The sequence below is a fragment of the Monocercomonoides exilis genome (genome assembly GCF_001643675.1).
Source record: "Monocercomonoides exilis strain PA203 chromosome Unknown scaffold90-33060, whole genome shotgun sequence".
Taxonomy (NCBI): domain Eukaryota; phylum Preaxostyla; order Oxymonadida; family Polymastigidae; genus Monocercomonoides; species Monocercomonoides exilis.
In genome coordinates, this window is record NW_027150635.1 from 5,001 (window position 1) to 29,436 (window position 24,436).

The following is a 24,436-nucleotide window of genomic DNA, read 5'->3' on the forward strand; positions in this document are numbered from 1 at the left end:
ATCTCCCCCGCCCACCAGACGTTCCCTCCCCGCGGCCCCGACATTTTGCCCCGCTCGCTTTTTTTCCCCGCCCTCACACCAAATTTTTGAAGGCGAAAATACAGGGTTTTTCCCGGTCAAAGGGGAAAAATGACCTGTATTTTTTTTGTGGGGGCGGAGGAGGCGAGTGCGGGCAGAGCGGGTGGTGGATTTGGAGAGTGTGGGGGGTGTGGTTGTTTGTGGGGGGAGAGGGCGGAAGTGTGGTTGGGGTGCTGAGGGAGGTGTTGGGAGGAAAGGGCGGAAAAGAGGGGGTCAGTGGGAAAAAGGGGGGATTTTTTGAGAATACTGCGAACAGTATTTTCCCGAAAAATCTCCCCCGCCCACTAGACGTTCCCTCCCCGCGGCCCCGACATTTTGCCCCGCTCGCTTTTTTTCCCCGCCCTCACACCAAATTTTTGAAGGCGAAAATACAGGGTTTTTCCCGGTCAAAGGGGAAAAATGACCTGTATTTTTTTTTGTGGGGGGCGGAGGAGGCGAGTGCGGGCAGAGCGGGTGGTGGATTTGGAGAGTGTGGGGGTGTGGTTGTTTGTGGGGGGAGAGGGCGGAAGTGTGGTTGGGGTGCTGAGGGAGGTGTTGGGAGGAAAGGGCGGAAAAGAGGGGGTCAGTGGGAAAAAGGGGGATTTTTGAGAATACTGCGAACAGTATTTTCCCGAAAAATCTCCCCCGCCCACTCAGACGTTCCCTCCCCGCGGCCCCGACATTTTGCCCCGCTCGCTTTTTTTCCCCGCCCTCACACCAAATTTTTGAAGGCGAAAATACAGGGTTTTTCCCGGTCAAAGGGGAAAAATGACCTGTATTTTTTTGTGGGGGCGGAGGAGGCGAGTGCGGGCAGAGCGGGTGGTGGATTTGGAGAGTGTGGGGGGTGTGGTTGTTTGTGGGGGGAGAGGGCGGAAGTGTGGTTGGGGTGCTGAGGGAGGTGTTGGGAGGAAAGGGCGGAAAAGAGGGGGTCAGTGGGAAAAAGGGGGGATTTTTTGAGAATACTGCGAACAGTATTTTCCCGAAAAATCTCCCCCGCCCACTCAGACGTTCCCTCCCCGCGGCCCCGACATTTTGCCCCGCTCGCTTTTTTTCCCCGCCCTCACACCAAATTTTTGAAGGCGAAAATACAGGGTTTTTCCCGGTCAAAGGGGAAAAATGACCTGTATTTTTTTTTGTGGGGGGCGGAGGAGGCGAGTGCGGGCAGAGCGGGTGGTGGATTTGGAGAGTGTGGGGGTGTGGTTGTTTGTGGGGGGGGAGGGCGGAAGTGTGGTTGGGGTGCTGAGGGAGGTGTTGGGAGGAAAGGGCGGAAAAGAGGGGGGTCAGTGGGAAAAAGGGGGATTTTTGAGAATACTGCGAACAGTATTTTCCCGAAAAATCTCCCCCGCCCACTAGACGTTCCCTCCCCGCGGCCCCGACATTTTGCCCCGCTCGCTTTTTTCCCCGCCCTCACACCAAATTTTTGAAGGCGAAAATACAGGGTTTTTCCCGGTCAAAGGGGAAAAATGACCTGTATTTTTTTTTGTGGGGGGCGGAGGAGGCGAGTGCGGGCAGAGCGGGTGGTGGATTTGGAGAGTGTGGGGGGTGTGGTTGTTTGTGGGGGGAGAGGGCGGAAGTGTGGTTGGGGTGCTGAGGGAGGTGTTGGGAGGAAAGGGCGGAAAAGAGGGGGTCAGTGGGAAAAAGGGGGATTTTTGAGAATACTGCGAACAGTATTTTCCCGAAAAATCTCCCCCGCCCACCAGACGTTCCCTCCCCGCGGCCCCGACATTTTGCCCCGCTCGCTTTTTTTCCCCGCCCTCACACCAAATTTTTGAAGGCGAAAATACAGGGTTTTTCCCGGTCAAAGGGAAAAATGACCTGTATTTTTTTGTGGGGGCGGAGGAGGCGAGTGCGGGCAGAGCGGGTGGTGGATTTGGAGAGTGTGGGGGGTGTGGTTGTTTGTGGGGGAGAGGGCGGAAGTGTGGTTGGGGTGCTGAGGGAGGTGTTGGGAGGAAAGGGCGGAAAAGAGGGGGGTCAGTGGGAAAAAGGGGGGATTTTTTGAGAATACTGCGAACAGTATTTTCCCGAAAAATCTCCCCCGCCCACTAGACGTTCCCTCCCCGCGGCCCCGACATTTTGCCCCGCTCGCTTTTTTCCCCGCCCTCACACCAAATTTTTGAAGGCGAAAATACAGGGTTTTTCCCGGTCAAAGGGGAAAAATGACCTGTATTTTTTTTGTGGGGGGCGGAGGAGGCGAGTGCGGGCAGAGCGGGTGGTGGATTTGGAGAGTGTGGGGGGGTGTGGTTGTTTGTGGGGGGAGAGGGCGGAAGTGTGGTTGGGGTGCTGAGGGAGGTGTTGGGAGGAAAGGGCGGAAAAGAGGGGGGTCAGTGGGAAAAAGGGGGGATTTTTTGAGAATACTGCGAACAGTATTTTCCCGAAAAATCTCCCCCGCCCACCAGACGTTCCCTCCCCGCGGCCCCGACATTTTGCCCCGCTCGCTTTTTTCCCCGCCCTCACACCAAATTTTTGAAGGCGAAAATACAGGGTTTTTCCCGGTCAAAGGGGAAAAATGACCTGTATTTTTTTTGTGGGGGGCGGAGGAGGCGAGTGCGGGCAGAGCGGGTGGTGGATTTGGAGAGTGTGGGGGGGTGTGGTTGTTTGTGGGGGGAGAGGGCGGAAGTGTGGTTGGGGTGCTGAGGGAGGTGTTGGGAGGAAAGGGCGGAAAAGAGGGGGGTCAGTGGGAAAAAGGGGGATTTTTTGAGAATACTGCGAACAGTATTTTCCCGAAAAATCTCCCCGCCCACCAGACGTTCCCTCCCCGCGGCCCCGACATTTTGCCCCGCTCGCTTTTTTCCCCGCCCTCACACCAAATTTTTGAAGGCGAAAATACAGGGTTTTTCCCGGTCAAAGGGGAAAAATGACCTGTATTTTTTTTGTGGGGGGCGGAGGAGGCGAGTGCGGGCAGAGCGGGTGGTGGATTTGGAGAGTGTGGGGGGGTGTGGTTGTTTGTGGGGGAGAGGGCGGAAGTGTGGTTGGGGTGCTGAGGGAGGTGTTGGGAGGAAAGGGCGGAAAAGAGGGGGTCAGTGGGAAAAAGGGGGATTTTTGAGAATACTGCGAACAGTATTTTCCCGAAAAATCTCCCCCGCCCACTAGACGTTCCCTCCCCGCGGCCCCGACATTTTGCCCCGCTCGCTTTTTTTCCCCGCCCTCACACCAAATTTTTGAAGGCGAAAATACAGGGTTTTTCCCGGTCAAAGGGAAAAATGACCTGTATTTTTTTTGTGGGGGGCGGAGGAGGCGAGTGCGGGCAGAGCGGGTGGTGGATTTGGAGAGTGTGGGGGGGTGTGGTTGTTTGTGGGGGGAGAGGGCGGAAGTGTGGTTGGGGTGCTGAGGGAGGTGTTGGGAGGAAAGGGCGGAAAAGAGGGGGGTCAGTGGGAAAAAGGGGGGATTTTTTGAGAATACTGCGAACAGTATTTTCCCGAAAAATCTCCCCCCGCCCACCAGACGTTCCCTCCCCGCGGCCCCGACATTTTGCCCCGCTCGCTTTTTTCCCCGCCCTCACACCAAATTTTTGAAGGCGAAAATACAGGGTTTTTCCCGGTCAAAGGGGAAAAATGACCTGTATTTTTTTTGTGGGGGGCGGAGGAGGCGAGTGCGGGCAGAGCGGGTGGTGGATTTGGAGAGTGTGGGGGGTGTGGTTGTTTGTGGGGGAGAGGGCGGAAGTGTGGTTGGGGTGCTGAGGGAGGTGTTGGGAGGAAAGGGCGGAAAAGAGGGGGGTCAGTGGGAAAAAGGGGGGATTTTTTGAGAATACTGCGAACAGTATTTTCCCGAAAAATCTCCCCCGCCCACCAGACGTTCCCTCCCCGCGGCCCCGACATTTTGCCCCGCTCGCTTTTTTCCCCGCCCTCACACCAAATTTTTGAAGGCGAAAATACAGGGTTTTTCCCGGTCAAAGGGGAAAAATGACCTGTATTTTTTTTGTGGGGGGCGGAGGAGGCGAGTGCGGGCAGAGCGGGTGGTGGATTTGGAGAGTGTGGGGGTGTGGTTGTTTGTGGGGGAGAGGGCGGAAGTGTGGTTGGGGTGCTGAGGGAGGTGTTGGGAGGAAAGGGCGGAAAAGAGGGGGGTCAGTGGGAAAAAGGGGGATTTTTGAGAATACTGCGAACAGTATTTTCCCGAAAAATCTCCCCCGCCCACCAGACGTTCCCTCCCCGCGGCCCCGACATTTTGCCCCGCTCGCTTTTTTCCCCGCCCTCACACCAAATTTTTGAAGGCGAAAATACAGGGTTTTTCCCGGTCAAAGGGGAAAAATGACCTGTATTTTTTTTGTGGGGGGCGGAGGAGGCGAGTGCGGGCAGAGCGGGTGGTGGATTTGGAGAGTGTGGGGGGGTGTGGTTGTTTGTGGGGGGAGAGGGCGGAAGTGTGGTTGGGGTGCTGAGGGAGGTGTTGGGAGGAAAGGGCGGAAAAGAGGGGGTCAGTGGGAAAAAGGGGGATTTTTTGAGAATACTGCGAACAGTATTTTCCCGAAAAATCTCCCCGCCCACCAGACGTTCCCTCCCCGCGGCCCCGACATTTTGCCCCGCTCGCTTTTTTCCCCGCCCTCACACCAAATTTTTGAAGGCGAAAATACAGGGTTTTTCCCGGTCAAAGGGGAAAAATGACCTGTATTTTTTTGTGGGGGCGGAGGAGGCGAGTGCGGGCAGAGCGGGTGGTGGATTTGGAGAGTGTGGGGGGTGTGGTTGTTTGTGGGGGGAGAGGGCGGAAGTGTGGTTGGGGTGCTGAGGGAGGTGTTGGGAGGAAAGGGCGGAAAAGAGGGGGTCAGTGGGAAAAAGGGGGATTTTTTGAGAATACTGCGAACAGTATTTTCCCGAAAAATCTCCCCCGCCCACCAGACGTTCCCTCCCCGCGGCCCCGACATTTTGCCCCGCTCGCTTTTTTTCCCCGCCCTCACACCAAATTTTTGAAGGCGAAAATACAGGGTTTTTCCCGGTCAAAGGGGAAAAATGACCTGTATTTTTTTGTGGGGGCGGAGGAGGCGAGTGCGGGCAGAGCGGGTGGTGGATTTGGAGAGTGTGGGGGGGTGTGGTTGTTTGTGGGGGGAGAGGGCGGAAGTGTGGTTGGGGTGCTGAGGGAGGTGTTGGGAGGAAAGGGCGGAAAAGAGGGGGGTCAGTGGGAAAAAGGGGGGATTTTTTGAGAATACTGCGAACAGTATTTTCCCGAAAAATCTCCCCCGCCCACCAGACGTTCCCTCCCCGCGGCCCCGACATTTTGCCCCGCTCGCTTTTTTCCCCGCCCTCACACCAAATTTTTGAAGGCGAAAATACAGGGTTTTTCCCGGTCAAAGGGGAAAAATGACCTGTATTTTTTTTGTGGGGGGCGGAGGAGGCGAGTGCGGGCAGAGCGGGTGGTGGATTTGGAGAGTGTGGGGGGTGTGGTTGTTTGTGGGGGAGAGGGCGGAAGTGTGGTTGGGGTGCTGAGGGAGGTGTTGGGAGGAAAGGGCGGAAAAGAGGGGGGTCAGTGGGAAAAAGGGGGGATTTTTTGAGAATACTGCGAACAGTATTTTCCCGAAAAATCTCCCCCGCCCACCAGACGTTCCCTCCCCGCGGCCCCGACATTTTGCCCCGCTCGCTTTTTTCCCCGCCCTCACACCAAATTTTTGAAACGCGCTTATATCGCGCGTTTCAAAAATTTTTTGTGTTCGGGGCGGAAAAAAGCTTCGCATTCTTTTTCAAGGATGTCATTTTTTTTTATAATTTTTATCGATATGTCATTAATTATTCATTACACTTAATATGAAATATACGATGAGTTATTTCAGATTAATTTCTTGCTTCTTATTGAATATGTTATTCTTTCAATTTTTAAAAATAAAATCAGCTTGTTTAATTGTAACACAAAAATGTTATGCACAAACCTTTCAAATTAACTCCATTCGATATGCAATTTGAATATCCTGTATGCAATAAAAGTGTTCCATTCGCAAATTATTTTACTGAAGCTGTTTGTTGTAATTATGATAGAATACAATTTTTGCTTCATCTTTGCAAATAAATAAACATAATTTTTAGCATTGAAACAATATGTTTTATTAGGTTCACAATTATTAATTGCTATTTGTTACGAAATGGTAAAAAAAATGATAATTACAAATATTATATTTTCATTTTGATATATCATAAACAGATAACAAACCACATTGACAACGATCATGATATTTTTTCAGGACATAATTTCCGATATTATTGTTCATTGATGTCAATTGCAAATTATTTTTTTATGAATGGATTTCTATTATTTCCTGCATCATAAAATATCATTCAAATGAATTTTTAAAGATTTGAATTTTCTATTTCCAAATGTCTTTAAATCATCATATTGAATTGTTTCTGAATAAAATATGAAATTGAAAAAATTTAATAATTCAATCAAATATATTGCTCCAAACACTTTTCATCAAAGATTAATCAAATGATAATATGATATTTCTTTCAATCTGCCAAACTTCAGGCAACATCGTTTGTTCTTCAACTTTCTTTTAAAAATGAATAAAATAGATGAAGCAAATTAAAATGACAAATTTATGAAAGACACACTTTGTGTAATATTCCAACTCTTCATAAATCATATATTTCCGTTGCTTCATCACTCATTGCTCAATCATTTGATGAATATGGATCAAACATTCATCCTTTTTCAAATTCCTTCGTATTCATTTATCATTTTCGCAAATTTTTTCAATATGTTTCGAATATCTTCTATTGGATCAGAAATAACTTCCATAATGCGCAATTTGTTGTGAGTAATACAATAATCCGTTAAAACAATATGTTCCATTTTTCTGTTCAAAATATTTTCGAAATATTTCTCTCTTTATCCATTCATTATTAAACAAAATCAAAATAAAAATTATATGAAATTAATATTTCATAATCAGTACTTTATAAATTTGAAACAATATAATACAAACCTTGTTTCTCAATTATGACAAAAGTTTCAATTAAACTGTTCAAATCTTATTCATTAACTTCAATGAAATTCTGTTTGGATGTAAAAATTCATAATCGCATTCTTCGGTTATCCATTTAATAAAGTTTGTTATAATCCATTGGAATCGATGATAAAATCAAATGCTCGGAATAATCAAATTTGAATATTGTTCATCCACAAATAAATAATTCTCCCAATTAAATTTCACAAATGGCTTTCCAATTCTCAAAATCTTTAGAGATAATCATTCTTTTGCATATAATCATTGCTTCTCTCCTAATGACATTTGATAGATCTTTCTCTTTTGGCTTTTCTATTCTCAAAGTTCCAGCTTCCAAAATAAAGCAAATATGTAGGTATTGCATCAACTTTAAAATCACGTGCATTTTACTGTAAAAGCTCATGATATTTATTGCAAAAGCATCTTGTTTCACAATTAAAAATTTTCATCTGTCTTTTCGAGTTCGATTAATGATGAAATTGCAAACTATCAATGTCAGTGTTGCAGAAAATTATCTGAACTGCTCTACGTGCCTTTTGACTTGAACTCTTCACTCTTTATTGCAAAAGTTTGGATTATATGATCAGTTTTCTTATACTTCAAAAATATGGATCAAACCGAAGAAAGCCCTTCGTTAGACGAAGAGTTTGAAATTCCAACAGCAAGCGAATTGCAAAGTTTTATTGAAGAATTCTACGAGAATTACAAAAAAAACAAAAGTTTGACCGTTTTTTAGAAATAATAACTATGAAATTTTCTTTTTAAAAAATATGTGAATAGCAATTGAATCCCATGAAATTGTTGAAATGGAAGAAGAAGGAGATGTTGACGAATTAATGCCGCAAGCTGAAAAGAGGAAAAGCTCAAAACTTGTTCGAGAAGCATGGCTTGGTGAAAAGCAAGATTCAGAAGAAGATGAAGATGATGATCAAATTAGAAGAATTGTTTTGAATCGAAGAAAAAGCAGCAGTTTACGAATGAGAAACAGCAGAAGCAGTTTTTTGATGGGAAATCACATTCAAAGCAATGAAAATAAAGAACGATCGAATCATTGTGTTATTACTGATGAAGCGAGCTCAAAAAGGAGAATTGTTGACGATACAGATGATGAGCAAATGTCAGACGAAGATTCTTACGAAGAGGATAGTAGTTCAGAAGATGATCATGAAGATTCTGATGATAAAGCTGAAGGATTCATCAAAACGTTCAACTTCTTGAAAACTTTTGAACAGAGACATAAAAGTTTAACTGGACAAAAAGAATATCTCGAAGAAAATGATGTATCGATTGGACCAGATCACCATTCAGAAGAGAATACGTCATTTGAAACCCATTTGGAAAGAAAATCTTGCGAAATAGAAAATGACAAATCTGATCATGAAAATTCTGATCAGAAACATTTGAGTTGTGATCAACAAACAGCGGAAAATAAAATTATAACTGTTCAGAAGAAAAAGGTTCAATGCATTGAAATTGTTGACTCGGATGATGAATATGAACAGGAGGAGACAACTGTGGATCATACTAATGTTGAACAAAGTGATAAAAAGGAAAAACTTGTCTGTGAAGCAGAAAATAACCCAGCAGATTTATCTGAAAACTCGATCAATCAGGATTCATCAAAGGAATTATTGTCTGACATAACCACCAAAGAAAAGGATCAAGAATCAACTACGAATGACATCTGCGGAAGTGACGTGAACATTCAATCACTTGAAGATCAAGGTTTTAATGTTGCGAAGATGAAAGATCATTATCTGTTAATGAAATATTACGAAAAGAAAATGAACGAAGAGAAGGAGTTGCTTGAAAAAATCCAACTTGAGAAGGAGCAATTGTGCGAGAATGATTGTTTGGAGGAGGAATTATCTCATTCAGATATTGTGGAAGCAAAGATTCAGGAACTCAAACAACAAGGAAAGTTTGTGTCCGAAGAACAATTTTTGCGTAAAAGGGCACTGAAAAGAAAAGTCGCAGATTCAGGTTTGGTTGCATTTTCAGAAGAGAACTTGAATCACAAAGATAAAGAAATCACTCAATACATTCCCAAAGAACATGGAAACAAAGGCTATGAGAACATGTCGGACGAATATGGCAAGCAAAATTTGAGACTTGATAAAGAAAGAAACAGACAAACACTTATGGATGTTGGATTGACAAACGAAAAAAAACAAAATATTGCTGAGCATTTCCTTCATCAGAGGAAATATGCACAGTCAACATTGCATAAGCATGCATGGGTGTTGCGGTTGTATGATTATTTTGCTGAGGATATGGACTTCAAGCCGTTTCCAATGATGCTGGAGTGTGTGAGAGGATTCATTCGTTTTTTGGCTTACGATTGTCGATACTGTGTTGGATCCATCTATGCTGTTGTCCTTCCATCATTGAAACGAATACAAGTGAAAATGTATAACAAGCCTATTGACGTTCAGCTGAACACAGAATTAAACCTCATAGTGAATGAAATGAGAAGGGATAAATCTTTAAAACAAAAGGGTGAAGGGAAAGAGCCCTTGATGACATTTGATGTTAAATACTTAGTTCAAAGCATACCAGATTACTTCATGTCAAAAGCTGAGGAGTGCTCTCTTTTTCTTTTCGCACTTCACACTGGAGCCAGAGCCATCACATGCGGAAATGTGAGGCTCTGTGATGTAAGACAAGTAATTATCGAAGATGATTCTATTTTTTTAAAAATTCGACTAATGAGAAATAAGGGAAATGACAAGTGGAATCACATAGTTCTGCTTGAAAACCAAACAGAAGAAAACAAATCACTAGATGCTGTGTACTGGATGAGACAGCACATTCTTCAAAAGTTTGGTAAGGACTTATTTAATAAAGAAGAGTGGCCTTTGAAAGAAAAATCAGAAGAATTAATTTGGAGCTGGAGTTCAGAAACAATGAGAACCAGATTGAAGAAGAGACTGGAACTTGCTGGTTTTCCTCCAGAAAATTTCGGGTTTCATTCATTTCGCAGTGGATTCTTATGCTCTGCTTTGATGAATGCTGGTTCAAACAAAGAGAAAAGAAATTCAATTCTTGAAACATGTGCATTTATTGCTGGTTGGATTCCATATTCAAGGTCACAAATGGTGTATGTGAAAAAATCTGCATCACAAAATTTTATTGCTTCTCGAGTAATAATGACAAGTTCTGACAAGAGGAAAAAATCATTCGTTGAAAAGAAGTTGTTGAGAACTGAATCATTTCATGGATTTAAGTTACAGCCTATTAAATGGAATGATGACATTATTTTCGTAAATTTCTATCATCAAATTTTGAACAAGCTGAAAAAGGAAAGAGATGGAAAGCGCAATTCAACGGATACGTGTAGATACTTGTTTCATAGAGCTCTCTCTCAATACTCAGAAGAAGAGCCAGTTTTGGAGGAGAAAGCGAAATTAAAATATCTTCCACTATTGGAGAAGAGTAAATCAAGTTCACACTTTCAAATAAAATCTAATATGAGGAGTGAAATCGCGAGGAAAGATTTGTTGTTTATTCTGAAATTGGATCAGTCAAAATTGAATGAGATGGTTGAGATGTTTTGGAGTTTTATGAAAGAGAGGAATATTGTCGAGAAAGAAGTGAAAACAAGAAATATTCAACTAAAAAATGAAAGTGAGACGAAAATGAAATTTGAGAAAAGAGAAAAAGATAAAAACGGAAAAAGAAAAAGAAGAATATGGACAAAAGAAGAAGATGATATTTTGAAAGAACACAAAAATAAGGGAGAAAAGTGGATTGAAATAAGCAAATTTCTTGAAAATAGAACTGCAGGAGATTGTTATGACAGATGGAGAAACATTAAGAATAAAGAAAAAAAAGAAAATTTGTCTTAATATTTCCTTTTTTTCTTTGTTTTATTATTTCTTTTTTGTTTTTTTATTAATTTATTCTTTCTTTTCATTATCCAAACATTTTGTTTCTTATTTTGAATTCAAACTTTAATCATTCAAATGAAACAAACAAATAATTCAAAGATAAATTTTAACAAATATTGATGAATTTTCTATTTTAATTTTCTGAGTTTCTCAAAAATAAGTTTATTGACTTGTTCTTCTCAATCAAGTATTATATGTTCATTTTATTATTATATTTAAAAAGTTATATTGTTTATTGTTTATTCATTTAAAAAATGGGAAAGTTTTTTTTTTGAAAAGTCAAAATTTTTCTACATGTTGAATTTATGAGTCAAATCATTTTTTTATCATTTTTGTAAATACATGTATCAAATTACTACACGATGCAAATAATATAATGTGAATTTTTTGTTTTTCATAAAAATTCAAATTTCGAAAAATATCTTGGACATATGTCGAAAAATGATTCTTATTGTTTTTTGTTTTTGTTTTCCATTTAAAACATATTTTATTTTTCAAAAATAATTTCTCATACACATATTTGATTAATGAGCTTTTTTTGAATAATTGAAATGTTTTATTCTATTTATTTCAACAGATTTATGGAACAATTCGTTTTTATCTTTGAGTTTATTATAAAATGAACAATCAAATGTGATAGTCATACAGATGACTCATGATTTAACATAACATTGATTAATTTTTCGATCAATTTTGTTGAAAATATTGCTTTTCATGCACCGAACATGATGTTTTTTACATCATCTTTCATTAAATATTTTTAAATATCAGAAAAAATAGGTTACGGATTTATTATAACCGACATTTTATAAAATAAATCTCGTTTATGACTACCGGTCTGCGCTAACCCTAACCCTAACTTCTTTGATTCCTCTTCCTTGAATGAAATGCCATGAAACACCTCCAACTCTAACAGTGTTTCATCGAAGACCTGCTGCTTTTGACCTTCAGAGGGAGGAGCGATTAGGCGAGATGCAACCATCGCCCGTTTCACAGCATCTTTGATGTAGCCGCATTGGGCTAAGCGAAGAGGGTTCCATCCTGCAATGAAAGCAGTCTTTTCCATGATGGCACGTTGTGTTTCAGCATCTTGATTGGACATTATCAGTGCTGTGCAGATAAACCCACTGCGCAGTGAGTGGAAGCAGAACAGGTGTCGTGGGTATCCTGCTGTTTCGGCCCTTCTTTTGAAACGTTCCCTCATGCAATCGGGAGTCAAAGGCCATATGAGCTTGTCAAGGTTTGTCTTATCTTTATCTTCATTCCAATTTGATAGTCTAACTCCTGTTTTCTGATAGATGTGAAGAGAAAGCCAATAAACCGGATCATCGTCTTTCTCCTCTTCCTCATTTCCCTCAATTGTGACTTCTCTTCCCCAATCATATTGCCCCTTCGCGCGATAAAAGATGATTGTGCACAAAAGTTTCTTTGTCACTTTTGATTTAATCACTTTTGTTATATGACACAGTTTAACATTCGACAACGTGACGGCGCGCGCACCTGTGTGGACTGCCACAAGAAACAAAGAACTTTCAAGGGCCTTGTCGAGATGCCTTGTTGGAATAAATTTGACAATTCTCTTCACATCCATCAGCAACGCAGGTTCTTTTTTTAACACTTTTTTTTTCACATCACTTGAGTATTTCAAACAACGAACAGCATGTTTCATTGTTTCAATTGTTCTTTTATTTAGACGCATTCCTCTTTTAATAAGGTTCAATCTTTTAATGGATGGAATGATGATATAGCATATGGAAGAAAGTGGATAGTGGCACTCCTTGCCACAGAATAGGACAAACCCTCTGGCCATCCGATGATGCAATGGCCAAGGTTCTAGCCCAATCTTGTGAGCCCAGGTGGTCAGAAGCCGCTCGACCCAAGAATGTTTGCGTCTTGTGGCTTCTGACCAAATCCTGTCAACTTGTAGATATTTCTTTGTTCCCTCCACTCCAACGCGAGCGAGGGCGCTATCCATTTTGGTTGGATGGAAATACAAATCAGTTGGGCATGATGAGCAAGAGGAAGAAGCAGAAGCTGAGGCTGAGGCAGATGCAGAGGATGAAAAGGATTGAGAAGAGAGAGAAAAGGATAAATTTTCATTTGAAGATGATTTCTGATGAGATATCTCGGATAATGCTTTTGCTTTTTCCATATAATATTGTTTATTATTTTTCAAATATTGTCTTTCTTCTTTCAATTCAATTAATGTTTCTTTAATTACATCTTTTTCCATTTCTTTAATTTCTTCTTCACTCCCATCTGACTCTCCAGAATCTTCCTCAACTGGAATGTTATCTTCAGAATAATCTGAGACATCCAATTCCACAGAACAATCTGAGACCTCCTCGCTGGTCTCAGTATCACTATCTTCAGAAAATCTTTTTTTCTCTTTTTCTATTTCCTCTTTCGTTTTATTTCGAGATGGTAAAATTCTGTTAAGAGAAGGCGTTTTTGTGGGATTTTGAAGAGGAGGATGATGGAGTGATCTTGAATTCGTGGGAGTTGAAGAAATGGAAGAAGAAGATGGTAGCTGAAAACTGTGAAGTGGAGTTGTTCGAACTGGAGAAAGAAGTTCATTCATCATGCGCAACATTTTTGCGCAGACTTCTTCTCTGCTTATAAATTCTGTGTTCGTTGTTTGTTCATTTTCAGAAACTGTTGGTGTTGAAGGTGGATAAATAATCTGTGTAATTATTTGGTGATAAATAATGAAATAAAAATAAATAATTGATATATCAAAATAAAAATTTCAAACATTTTGCATTGAATCAAATTCTTCATTGTTGATTTTTTCCAAACCAGAGGCACATTCGTTTGTTTCATATTTTGTTTCCATTGTTTAGATATTTCCAATTAGAATTAATTCAAAAACTGAGTAATTCATTATGGTTATGCTCAATATTTAGAGGAAAAAAAAGTGATATGAAAAAATCATTGGAAATTTAAAAAGTTAAGTATAAAAATTATATAATACAAGTGTGTATTTCTTTCTTCCAGTTGAAAATAAGCTCATATCATTCCTCTAAACTAAATGTACTCCTATCCTAACCCTAACCTAACCTGGATGAGTTCTGAATGAGAATGCTCGGCCAGCTTATCTGCTCTGATAAATGCGATAATTTTGTCAAACAAACAACTTTTCTCGTTCAAGCTCATGTCAAGCATTGTCAGACTACGCAGCATGCAAAATAGATGGTAGAAGTCACGAATATCATCGTTGAATGCAATAAAAACTAGAATAATTTCAAAACTTCTGAATCTTTTGAAAAAGGATAAAATGGCTTCTCTCTCTTTGCGGTATTCCTGTTCATGGCCAATCTGTATTCATTCAAAAAACACCTTTAATGAAAAATGAATGAAATAAAAAAGTCAAACCATCTTTTTTTTTGGACTTGAAATATTTTTCCATCTCCAAGGGATTGGTAATTATCTGTCAAACTGGTTTTCTTGTTCTTAGAATCCATTGTGAAGTTGGCTGTGATATCTGATGAAAACACATATTCTCCAAATTAACTCCTTTTCAATGACTTATTCAACGCCATGTCTTTGCTGACAGCATACCAGTAGGATTCGTGTAAATGGCAATGTGCTTGTTGTTAAGGCCTGCTGAGTGTTTTGCTCAACTCGTTTCCTCCATTGTCCAATACCCCAATTCTCTTTCCTTTTCCACAAAACCAACCTCCCTTTACAAATCACGCAAAACAAGTCCTGCCCAAAAGATATGCCAAGCGAAACACATTTCCCACAAAATGAACAAGCAGTTCAATTCTATCTTTCTGGCATTCAACTCGCTTTTTCTGCATCTTGATTGAATTATTTTTCTTTCAAAATTTCGCAGGAGATGTTGAATCATATGTTTTGTAATTTTTAACCAAGTTCAAATTCCTTGAAATTTCCCCCACTTATTCACTTTTCACAAGCAATAGATGCAAACAGCCACTCGCTCCTTCATCTGCAAGAAAAGTCCCTGTTCTTCTGCATTGCTATAACTTGAATGGGTGCATCCGAAGCCGTGTGCTTAAACAGCTTAAACATGCTCTGGCTGCAGTAAATAATTTATCAAAAATCTTCACTTAAAAAATTATAGGTTCATCACCCTTATTTCTTTGTAAAAATAGATTATTTTGTTTCATTGATTCACTTGTTTTAATGCAAATGACATCGACGGCACATGAAAATGTGTGGGCTTCAGCTTTATTAGATATTTGATTTGGTGCTTTTAATTCTTTTAATTTGAACAAAACACGAATATTTCGAAAATGAATTTATTAACTGTTTTGAAATAATTTTACGATTTCACAGTCACCTTCAGCGAAACAAATATTTCTTGGTATGCTGGAGTTTATAAGAAATGAATGGTTAAATAAATAAATGCTTCTTTTTTCTCTTTTGATTTTTTCACTTTTTTTAGAGAAACTTTCACAGCTGGAATATTTCCCAGAAAGCGAGCAGAAACAGAAAATTGAAGAATTGAACAATATTTTGGAAGAAATGGATAGAAAAGAATTTGAATCAGTTTTCACAAAAGAACTGTTCAATGAAATGGATGAAATGATAAAAGAAGAGAAGCTTTCGATGAGAAATGCAATTTTGCTGCTGAAGCACATTGGATATTTGCATACATCGAGAAGAATGTTTATTTATGGCTTTCAAGAAACTTCGTTGAACAAAAGATTTGAAAAGATGATTTTTTACGAAAATAAGAAAAAAGAAGGAAAGAACGAAAAGCTTTTTGTTGATCTTTGCGAATGCTGTTTTTCTTTGAGCTTCTTCTTCACATATGGGTGATTTTTTTTGAAATCATAAAAAATAACGAAGTTTGATCATAAAAAATTTTCATAAAGGGTGAGGTTGAAAAGATTAATTTTATTTGAAAATGCATGAAAATATTGATCGATATATTATAATTATTAATTATTTGTTGATTTTAATTTGTTTCCAATCGTTTTTATTTCAAATATCGAGAAATAAAAATAATTTCTAAAAAAAAAACGAAAATTCGATAAACCTAATAAAACATTAGTTAACTGGTTTATAAAACAAAAAAACAATAATGACAATACACAATCAATCAATTTTTTATATAAAAATTAATTTTATGATGTTATTGCAAAGAAATTTTTAAATTAATTTTGAAGATCATAAAACATTTGTTAAATTTTATCAATTCACATTAACACTTACGCAAAAATATAATAGTAACATAAGACACTCATCAAGAAATCAACTGTTTGTTGATAAATTTGTTTGCAAACAAGTAATCTTAGAAATATTTAATTATTATCTAAATATCAAACAAAGTTTAAGATAAATAAAGAAAATATTAAAAAATGAAAAGAAACTCGTCAATTTTTGCTTTTTCCACAAAAAATGCTTCTATCGCACGAACATCTTCATTTTATCTTCCTCTCTTTGTTTCTCCTCTGATTCTCTCTATCTCCTTCTCATCAATAATATGTCATCCAGTTATCTGCCTCCTTCGATGCTCTGTTTTTGTCCGCCTGTTCGTTTTGAGAACAGATTGGTTAATAACCAGTTTCACATGAAAGGATATGAACAACAAAATGGTGCATGAATATAAAGCGCTGAACCATTGTTCTAGTATCCTTGTAGCGCCCATTTCTCCATATCGCTTCTGCATCCCCTTCCGCGGAACTCGCATCCCTCCGTTCACTTTCTCTTTGCTCGCTGGAGTTGACGTTGTGTCCATCTGCCCGTCTGTTCTGGCTGACTCCGATGATTTTGGGCTGCCTGCTCCAGGATCCAGAAAAGTCTTCGCTTTGGACTCTGCCTGCGTCACCTTTCACCGCGCTCACCAGATATTCGTTAACCAGCACACTGGCTTCTCTTTCCATCAGTGCGGCTCCCCGCTTTCCTCCGCGCTTCTCTCTCCACAGTCGTCCACCACATCTCCCCTTCCATCGGCAACATCCTCTGGATCTGATGCTCCTCCTTCTTCGACGCCCCGACCTCCCTTGCAAACATCCGATCCGAGTTCGTACAGTAGAGTCTTATTCTTGTTCTTTTAAACATTATCAGTTGGCTACAGATGCATTTCTCAATGGCTGTATCATCCTTAAAGTTATTCCTCCCTCTATTTCTCCCTTCGCATCCCTCCTCTTTTCTCTTTCTTTCCATCCTTTCCTTCTTCCTTCTCTCCTTCTCTCTCATCCTCCTTGCCCAGATCTCATCCTCTCTCATTTCCAGTACTTTCATTCCTTTCTCAGTTAACCTCAGCTCCGGAGGGCATTTCAGTATGAGGCCAAAATCCCTTCTTCTTCATAGCACACAAGCTTCTCAATGCACCATCCATCAACAGGCAGAAGCAATACGTTGTCTTCCATTGTGCTTCTCCGCCTGCATGTCTCAGCACATCCGACCCAGTGGTGGAGAAGAGAAGGAAGTGTGAAATGGAGCGAGCACTGTATTTCTTGAAGAACAGAAGAAGAAGAGGAAGATGAAGAAAACGAAGAAGAAGAAGAATACATAAGTGAGTCTGAATGTGGAGACGATGTTGAAATAGTCAGACGAATTTATACTGAAGAAGATGGAAATAATTTTCCATCTGGTTTAGAAAAGGCTTTTGATGAGAAGTGATGATACCATTTGGCTGATTTTCTGCATCATCTTCGTTTTCCTCATGTGTCGTTTCAGGAGAACTGTGAGTTTGTGCTATTTTGGCTTCAATTTCGCTTTTTTTTCATTTTCATTTCCTTTCTCAGATTTCTTTTTTGAAGAAATAGAATGGGAGAGCAGGATTGATGAAAATGGAGAAGAGGACAATGAAGATGAAGATGGATATGAAAAAGCAGTGGAAGAAGATGACATCAAAGAAGAAGGTGATCGAGACGAGTTCCGCTTCTAACTTGCTTCCGGCTTCCTCTTTTGTTTTTTGAATTCAGCTGCATTTTGCGTGAGAGTTGAGAATGGATATATTATAGAGATCGGTTTGAGGGTGTTGCTGCTGTGTTTTTTATTTTTATTTTTATTTTTTTTTTTTATTTTTATTTTTTTTTGATTGTGTGTGAGTGGTTGGCGGCAATGAAGAAATTGTTTGAAAACAGATGCATTTTAAGAGAATGATAAGGAAGATGAACCAGAAGATGAAGAAAAAATAAATGATGATGATGTAGCTGTAATAGCTTTTGAATGAAGAGATATGGCCGATACTGATGATCTGGGTTTTGAATGAGATGACTTTGAGGAATGAGTTTGTAAAAAATGCAAAGAAGAGGAGGATGAAGAAGCAAAAGTGTTTGGAGTTGACAGAGAAGGATGTGGAACTTCAACTTCACTTCTCTAAGCAGAAGAATCCGAAGAAGGAGGAGAAGAAGAAGCTTCTTTCATGCTTTTTTTGCTGTGTTTGACGATTATCTTGTGAAATACAAAGAAAACTTACAAATAGTGAGTTTTTCTTATAAGGATCAGAAGAAGAAAAATAATAAGTTTTGAAATCGAACATCTTAAAACGCATTCGCATTTTCACTTCGCCTTGGCTCCGAATGTTTTTGTTTTTTTTTGGAACATAATTTTCATTTTGCTTTTCTTTTTATTCTTCTTTTGATGTTCTTTTGAAGGAGACATGTTTTCTGAAATATTATCATCTCCTTTTTCTATAGACAGAAATGTGATTTTATTCTGAATGACATCTGCAAAGCTTCCATATTGAACAGCTTGCCAGAAAAAATTATTGATCTTTTCGAATCGACAGCGCCTTCATTATCCAAACAACTGGAGGCGATTCGAAATGCTCCTTCATCAACACCTTCCTCTTGTTCACTTCGCTTTTGAAGTTCGATTCGCTTTTCTGAATTTTCTTCTTCTTCAAATACGAGACAAACGCATTTCTCTTCTTCTCAGCCTTCTCCAGCGCTTTCCTCTGCTCGTCTTCGAGCTTTTCCCGCTCTTTCTCTGAGTTCTCATTCTCTTCCTCCAGCTGCTCCTTTGTCTCCTTCTCTGCCTCTTCCTTCTGTATCTTCTCTATCTTCCACTGTGTCGCTTTCTCTTTCTCAATTCTATCGATGCGGCTTGGAATAGCCGACTATATAGGTTCAGGAAAGCACAATGACGAAGAAGAAACGGGATGCTAAATTTGATTGGTGAAAGTTGGGGTATTGGTGGAAAAAGGAGATATAGATAACTTTGAAAAAGGAGGTGAAAGTGATGGTGTTGAAGGAGGTAAAGCATTATCAATATGATTGTAATCAGATGGAATTTGTGAGGATAGAGAAGAAGAAGATAAGATGATTATAAAGAAGAGGAGAAAGGAGAAGAAGAGAATGATGCTGATGTAGTTGGCTGAGGAGTTGATTGAAGAGTATGATTTGGTCCATTTAACGTTGTGTTAATAGCATTTTGCTGGTTAAAAGGCAAGTTTTTCATTCTTTCTGCTTCTCTTTCTCTTTCTTCTCTCAGCTTCCTTTCTTTTATTCACCTCAATCTTTCATCAAATTTCTGTCTCACCTTCATTCATTGCTCCTTTCACCACATCCACATCTTTCATTTCCTCCTCAAACAACTTGTCATCTGCACGCGCAATATCACCAGCTGACATCAGAGTCAGTATCCTTTCATGTGTCAGCAACGAATACAGCGAAAGAAAATCTGTATTCTTTTTCTCCTCTTTCCTCCTCTTCATCCCTACCAATGAAGCATGAATGCCGCTTCGTGGATCCTTTGCGTATTTGTTGGAACTTTGTGGAGGGATCAATAAAGAAATCTGAGGGATAGACAAAGCAGAGGATGATGATTGAGAAACAGATGGGGTCAAAGCTTTGTTAGCAGTTGTATTCTTTGACATAAAGAAATCATCATCTTCTTCTTGAAGCAGAACCATGTTATCTTTGCTGCATTTCTTCCTTCAACCTGCCATGTTTTTTTGTCTTTTCCTTTGGATCACTGAAAAACGTTTTGAAGCGCTGTGAATAAGAAGAAAATGATGATGAAATCACTGAATATGTGTCACGAGCATGCCTATCTTTCAACGAAGCTGATTTCGACACTTCAGACTCACTTCCGTTCAAAACACTCTGCTCGCTTTTCCTTCTCTCTTCTTCCTTTTTGTCTTCGACAATAAATTGCCCCTTTCCTCTTATATTTTTCCTCATTGCATTCTCCCCTGCTGCTTCTGCTTCCTGCTTTTTGACAATTGAACATTAAAACTCTTTCTCTGAAACGACTTTTCTAGACAATTGTTATTCTTCGAAGTATAAAACTCTAAATGATGTTCTGCTTCCATCAAATGACTCCAAATGGATCATTCTATCAACTTTTCTATTTGAAGTTCCATCTTTCTCTATCTTTTAATATTTCTCATGTTCAATTCTTTTTCCTCTTTCTCTTCCTCTTTCATTCATTTGTTCATTCTCGTTCATATTCTTCATTTTCTTCCTGTTGACCTCTTTTTCTTTTCTTCCCAGCATCTGCCTGAAGAACTCCACCTCAAACAAAAGGGCATCCGCATAACAGAAGAACGATGGATGGAAAAGCGGTGTTAACGAAGGAGAAGAACACATCAGAGTGAATTGGTGAGTGTGTGGGTGTGTTATAAAAAGAAGGCGCGCGTTTTGATGAGTGAGGGAGTTGAGAAAGAGGCAGCAGAGACAAGGGTGGAGTCGTGAGATGGAAAGCAGAGAGGAAGAGGAGAGAGGATTAGGAATTGTTTGTGTGATTGAACTGAGCCATGGCTCGCTGCTGTCAAAGGAAGTTTTCACAGAGGAAGCTGAAGAAGATGTAAATAAAGATGTTGCTGTTGGGTTTGGAAAAATAGAAGCAGAACTTGATGATGATGAAAAGAAAGAAGATTCATTTAAAGTCATTTCAAATGTTGTTGTTTGAGCATTTGCTGCTTGATAAATCTGTTTGTTTTTGTGGAAATACGGATGAATAGCGATTGTGGGGACGATCATTCCTCCTCTCTCTTTCCTCTCCCGCTCTTCTTCTGCCCTTTCTTCTTCAAAGTCATCCAAGTCCAAAATGTCGTATCGAGTGCCTGAAACATCATAGCTCAGTTCGTTGAGCCTTCCTTCTCCCCCAAAAGACGATGCAGAAATCGGAGAATGGCGCACCAGCGAAGAACGAGGCGATGAGTTTTCAGTCAATTCCTTGTCCTCCTTTGCATGTTTTGTCTTTGATATTTTGTCTTTGTTCTCTGTCAGCTTTTTTCAGCCTCTCTCTTTCTGAGATCAGATCCTCCAGCGACTCAAAGCAGATGACCATTTCTCTGCCCCACTTCACTCCACCCACATAATTGAATGAAACATCAATGTACGGAGTGAATAAGGCATTTTGCGAAGAAATCTGTGATTGTTCTGTTTCAGAAGAAAAAAAGGAAGAAGAAGAGGAAGAAGAATTGGAAGGATAAGAAGAAATTGAAGATGAAACAGAAGAAGGAGAACAAGAAGATGAAAATGCAGAGGAAAAGAGATAAACCTGAGGTATATCATGAGGAGCAAAAGAGTTGGAGTGATGAAGATGGAGATGATGACTTCATTTTCGATGAGAAAGATGAAAAAGATGAGAAGAATTGGAAGAAGGAAGGAAGAAATCAGTTGTGGTGTTGTTGGGGTATTTGTATGAGGAAGAAGGATGGGAATAAATGGAAAAAGAAGAAGTAGAAGCAGAAGAAGAAGATCATAACGAAGATGAAATTCCTGAAATTCCTTGATATTCTCCATGCTTCTTCTGTTTGTTTGCATCATCATTCATTCTGTTTGAAGATAAATTGAAATTCTGCTTGTCTGGAGAAGGAAGAAGATGTGTTTCTTCTCTTTGAAAAGAGCGATGGGGAAAGGAAAAGATATTGGATTTGAGACGATCAGATGAAGAGGAGGAAGAAGATGATGAGGAAGATGATAAAGAAGAAGAAGAAGAAGAAGAAGAAGAAGAATTTAATTAAGCAGAAGGAGAAAGAGAAGAAAAGGAAGAAGAAGAAGATAATGAAATATGAAGGGAATCTTGATTTGTATTATTTATTGAAGTGACAGAAGAAGAAGAATTTAATGGAGAAGGAGAAGAAGAGGGAGAAAGAGAAAGAGAAGAGGAGGAGGAGGAAGAAGAAATAAAAGAGAAGGAAGAGAAGGAAGAAGAGAAGAAGAAAGAAAAAAGAATAATTCCATTTGAAATTCAAAATTTTAATATAACATTTTGGAAGATGTTTATTTCATTGGATGAGAGAGAAAGAGAAAGAGAAGGAGAAGGAGAAGGAGAAGAAGAAGAAGAAGGAGAAGGAGAAGGAGAAGGAGAAAGAGAAGGAGAAAGAGAAAGAGAAAGAGAAAGGAAGGGAAGGAAAGGAAGAAGAAAAGGAAGAAAGAGAAGAGAAAATTAAAGAAGAAGAAATAAAAGAAGAAGAAGAAGAAGAATATCAAAGAGGATTTATATTGGAAGATGTGGCAAAGGACAATGAATTATCAAATGAAGAAAGAAGAAAGAAAGAAGGAGAAAGAGAAGAAGAAGGAAACAAAAAAGGAGAAAGAAAAGAAGAAGAAGAAATAAACAATGAGAAAGAGGAAAATGTTTTGTTTTGTATAAAAACTGGATTTAAACTAGATGAAGATGAAGAAAGTGAAGAAGCTAACGAGAAAGAAGAGAAAGAAGAGAAAGAGAAAGAAGAGAAAGAGAAAGAAGAGAAAGAAGAAGAAGAAGAGAAAGAGAAAGAAATAAAAGAAGAACTAAAAGAGAATAATAATAATAACATCAGTTATGATAAAGAAATGATTGACTGTTATTCAACACCAATGGAATTGATGGAGAGCATAGAAAAGATAGCTGAAGAGAGGAGGAGGAGGAGAAGAAGGAGAGAGAGAAATATTGAAGATAAACCAATTGAAAAGAAAGAAGAAGAGGAAGAAGAAGAAATGAAGATAGAGAAGAAGGAAGAGAAGAAGGAAGAGGAGAAAGATGAAATAAAGAAAGAAATGAAGAAAGAAAGTGAAAAAGAAGAAGATAAAAATGAAAAGAAGAAGAAGGAAAAGAAGGGTAACAACGTCATCAAGAATGAAATAGAATCAACAAAACAAGTTACAAAGAAGAAAATCAAAGAAGAAGAGAAAGAAGAGAAAGAAGAGAAAGAAGAGAAAAAGGAGAAAGAAGAGGAGATTGAAAAGAAATTGGAGAAATTAGAGAAGTATTTGAAAGAAGAAGAAGAAAACAAAAAGAAGAAAGCGGAAGAAGAAAGAGAAAGAGAAAGAGAAAGAGAAGAAGAAGAAGAGAAGAAGAAGAAGATAAAAGAGGAGAAGAAAAAGCAAATGATGGAGAGGAAGAAGAAGATAATGGAGCAGCAGATGAAGAAAGAGGAAGAGAGGAGGAAGAAAAGAAAAGAAGAAGCAGAAACAAAAAGAAAAGAAATTGAAGAAATCCAAAGAAGAAATGAAGAAATGTATAGAAAACAAAGAGAAGAGCTAGAAATGAAGCTGAAAGAAGAAGAAGAGAAGAAAAGGAGAATTATAGAAGAAAGAAAGAAAGCAATAGAAGAAGAGAAGAAGAAGAAAGAATTTAGAGAGAAAGAGAAGAAAGAGAATGAGAAGATGAAGAGAATGGAAGATATTTGTGTGGAAAGGATGAAGAAGAGGAAGAAAAGAGAAGAAGAAAGAAGAGAAGAAGAAGAAAGAAGAAGAATGTTTGAAGAAGAAGCAAGAAGTGCATTAGAGATGGAGAGAAGAAGAAGAAAGGAAGAAGAGAAGAAGAAGAGAGAAAGAGAAGAAATGAAGAAAGAAGATGAAATGATGATGATGTTTAGAGAGAAAGAGAGAGAAAGAGAAGAAGGAGAAGCCAAAGAAAGAAAGATGATGGAGAAGGAAGAAGAAGAAATAAAGAGAAGAATAGAGAAGATGATGAAGGAGAAAGAGAAGAAGAAGAGAGAGAAAGAGAAGAAGGAGAGGAAGAAGAGGGAAATGGAAGAAAAAGAGAGGAGAAAGAAAGAAGAAGAAGAAAGAAGAAGAGAAGAAGAAGAAAGAAAGAAGAAAGAGGAAGAAATGAAAAGAATAGAAGAAGAAGAGAGGAAGAAGAAAGAAGAAGAAGAAAGAAGAAGAAGATTAGAGCAGAGAAGAAGGGATAAAGAGAGAGAGAGAGAGAAGAGAAAGCAAATAGAGGCAGAAAGAATGAAGAAGGAGAAAGAGATGGAGAGGAAGAAGAAAGAAGAAATAAGGAAGAAAGAGGAAGAATTGAAGAGGAAAGTGAAAGAAGAGCTTAGAAAAGTGTATTTGATGGAGAAGAAGCAAAGAGAAGAAGCAGAAGAAAGAGAAAGAGAAAGAGAAAAGGAAAAGGAGAAGGAGAAGATGAGAAGGAAGAAAATAGAAGAGGAAATGGAAGAAGAAAGAAGAAGAAAGAAGAAGAAGAAGAAAGAAGAAGAAGAAGAAAGAAAGAGAAAAGAAAGAGAAGAAGAAGAAGAAGAAGAAGAAGAAGAGAAGAAGAGAAGAAGAGAGAAAAAGAAGAATGTTGGAGCAAATTATGAAGATGGAGAGAGAAAGAAGAGAACAAGAAAGATTGAAGAGAATAAAAGAAGAAGAAGAAGAGAAGGAGAAAGAGGAAGAGAAGGAGAAAGAGAGAAAGAGAAAGGAAGAAGAAGAAG

General features: G+C 39.2%; 7 protein-coding genes across 7 annotated transcripts in view; 4 read left to right on the plus strand and 3 right to left on the minus strand.

Moving 5' to 3' along the window:
• The window catches only part of MONOS_18482 (uncharacterized protein), a gene marked incomplete at both ends in the record, with an annotated part of 5,756 nt that extends 571 nt beyond the window's left edge, over nucleotides 1-5,185 (plus strand). The window contains 13 exons of the mRNA XM_067871505.1: nucleotides 123-294; nucleotides 367-680; nucleotides 1,167-1,340; nucleotides 1,411-1,496; nucleotides 1,556-1,724; nucleotides 1,844-2,031; nucleotides 2,207-2,381; nucleotides 2,595-2,731; nucleotides 2,905-3,077; nucleotides 3,148-3,425; nucleotides 3,602-3,774; nucleotides 4,295-4,468; nucleotides 4,642-5,185. Of these exons, the coding sequence (XP_067718543.1) occupies nucleotides 123-294; nucleotides 367-680; nucleotides 1,167-1,340; nucleotides 1,411-1,496; nucleotides 1,556-1,724; nucleotides 1,844-2,031; nucleotides 2,207-2,381; nucleotides 2,595-2,731; nucleotides 2,905-3,077; nucleotides 3,148-3,425; nucleotides 3,602-3,774; nucleotides 4,295-4,468; nucleotides 4,642-5,185 (2,757 nt within the window). The remainder of the gene's footprint in view (nucleotides 1-122; nucleotides 295-366; nucleotides 681-1,166; nucleotides 1,341-1,410; nucleotides 1,497-1,555; nucleotides 1,725-1,843; nucleotides 2,032-2,206; nucleotides 2,382-2,594; nucleotides 2,732-2,904; nucleotides 3,078-3,147; nucleotides 3,426-3,601; nucleotides 3,775-4,294; nucleotides 4,469-4,641) is intronic.
• A 2,401-nt stretch (nucleotides 5,186-7,586) lies between these two features.
• MONOS_15223 (uncharacterized protein) lies at nucleotides 7,587-10,220 on the plus strand (the record flags this gene model as incomplete). The annotated part of the gene is made up of 3 exons (XM_067868089.1): nucleotides 7,587-7,698; nucleotides 7,760-10,048; nucleotides 10,207-10,220. 3 exons carry the CDS (start codon nucleotides 7,587-7,589, stop codon nucleotides 10,218-10,220), a joined length of 2,415 nt encoding a protein of 804 aa, XP_067718544.1.
• Nucleotides 10,221-11,816: 1,596 nt separating this feature from the next.
• On the minus strand, nucleotides 11,817-13,705 carry MONOS_15224 (uncharacterized protein; the record flags this gene model as incomplete). The annotated part of the gene is made up of 3 exons (XM_067868090.1): nucleotides 11,817-11,910; nucleotides 11,994-13,552; nucleotides 13,625-13,705. The coding sequence occupies 3 exons, from the start codon at nucleotides 13,703-13,705 to the stop codon at nucleotides 11,817-11,819; spliced, it is 1,734 nt and encodes a 577-aa protein (XP_067718545.1).
• A 3,018-nt stretch (nucleotides 13,706-16,723) lies between these two features.
• MONOS_15225 (uncharacterized protein) lies at nucleotides 16,724-17,152 on the minus strand (the record flags this gene model as incomplete). The annotated part of the gene is made up of 2 exons (XM_067868091.1): nucleotides 16,724-16,891; nucleotides 17,102-17,152. The coding sequence occupies 2 exons, from the start codon at nucleotides 17,150-17,152 to the stop codon at nucleotides 16,724-16,726; spliced, it is 219 nt and encodes a 72-aa protein (XP_067718546.1).
• Nucleotides 17,153-19,315: 2,163 nt separating this feature from the next.
• On the minus strand, nucleotides 19,316-19,705 carry MONOS_15226c2 (uncharacterized protein; the record flags this gene model as incomplete). The annotated part of the gene is made up of 1 exon (XM_067868093.1): nucleotides 19,316-19,705. The coding sequence occupies one exon, from the start codon at nucleotides 19,703-19,705 to the stop codon at nucleotides 19,316-19,318; it is 390 nt and encodes a 129-aa protein (XP_067718547.1).
• A 785-nt stretch (nucleotides 19,706-20,490) lies between these two features.
• Nucleotides 20,491-20,706, plus strand: MONOS_15227 (uncharacterized protein; the record flags this gene model as incomplete). The annotated part of the gene is made up of 1 exon (XM_067868094.1): nucleotides 20,491-20,706. The coding sequence occupies one exon, from the start codon at nucleotides 20,491-20,493 to the stop codon at nucleotides 20,704-20,706; it is 216 nt and encodes a 71-aa protein (XP_067718548.1).
• Nucleotides 20,707-22,037: 1,331 nt separating this feature from the next.
• On the plus strand, nucleotides 22,038-23,655 carry MONOS_18483 (uncharacterized protein; the record flags this gene model as incomplete). The annotated part of the gene is made up of 2 exons (XM_067871506.1): nucleotides 22,038-23,485; nucleotides 23,616-23,655. The coding sequence occupies 2 exons, from the start codon at nucleotides 22,038-22,040 to the stop codon at nucleotides 23,653-23,655; spliced, it is 1,488 nt and encodes a 495-aa protein (XP_067718549.1).
• Between the last annotated feature and the right edge of the window lie 781 nt (nucleotides 23,656-24,436).